Source organism: Ogataea philodendri, assembly GCF_020536065.1.
Source record: "Ogataea philodendri strain CBS6075 chromosome Unknown scaffold189, whole genome shotgun sequence".
Classification (NCBI taxonomy): Eukaryota; Fungi; Ascomycota; class Pichiomycetes; order Pichiales; family Pichiaceae; genus Ogataea; species Ogataea philodendri.
The window spans coordinates 1-359 of record NW_025763772.1 but is presented as its reverse complement, the minus strand read 5'-3'; the positions used below and the strand labels follow the sequence as shown (position 1 = coordinate 359).

Sequence of the window (359 nt, the reverse complement as noted above, 5' to 3'; positions counted from 1 at the left end):
TAGTGGGCATGGCAGCAGGGCGTTGTTCCTGGCCCGGAGGTGGAACTCTAACATAGCGAGTGGGACGGCTGGCACGTTTCAAACCACTGCTAAGCCACTGAGATCTGTCAAGCCAACAGAAGCAGCTTTGGCACTTAACGGGAAGTTTCTGGAGTCAACAAATGGTAACGAAAATGGTACCACTTCTATGGGCTCGATCGATTGGTACACTTCATGGCATGGTCTTGGCAGTAAACCGTTTGATGCCACTGTACAAAAAGCACTCGCGTTACCTTTGGAACCAACAGACATAGAAATCAAACCCGACGGGCTGATATATCTCCCAGAGATCAAGTACAGACGCATATTGAATAGGGCCT

The 359-nt window shown here is 49.3% G+C and overlaps 1 protein-coding gene across 1 annotated transcript; it reads right to left on the bottom strand.

Annotated features, from left to right (window-relative positions):
- Positions 1-78: 78 nt before the first annotated feature.
- OGAPHI_000005 (uncharacterized protein) lies at positions 79-359 on the bottom strand (the record flags this gene model as incomplete). Its single annotated transcript, XM_046208336.1, has 1 exon — positions 79-359. A coding segment is annotated over one exon (281 nt), but the record flags the coding sequence as incomplete, so codon positions are not given.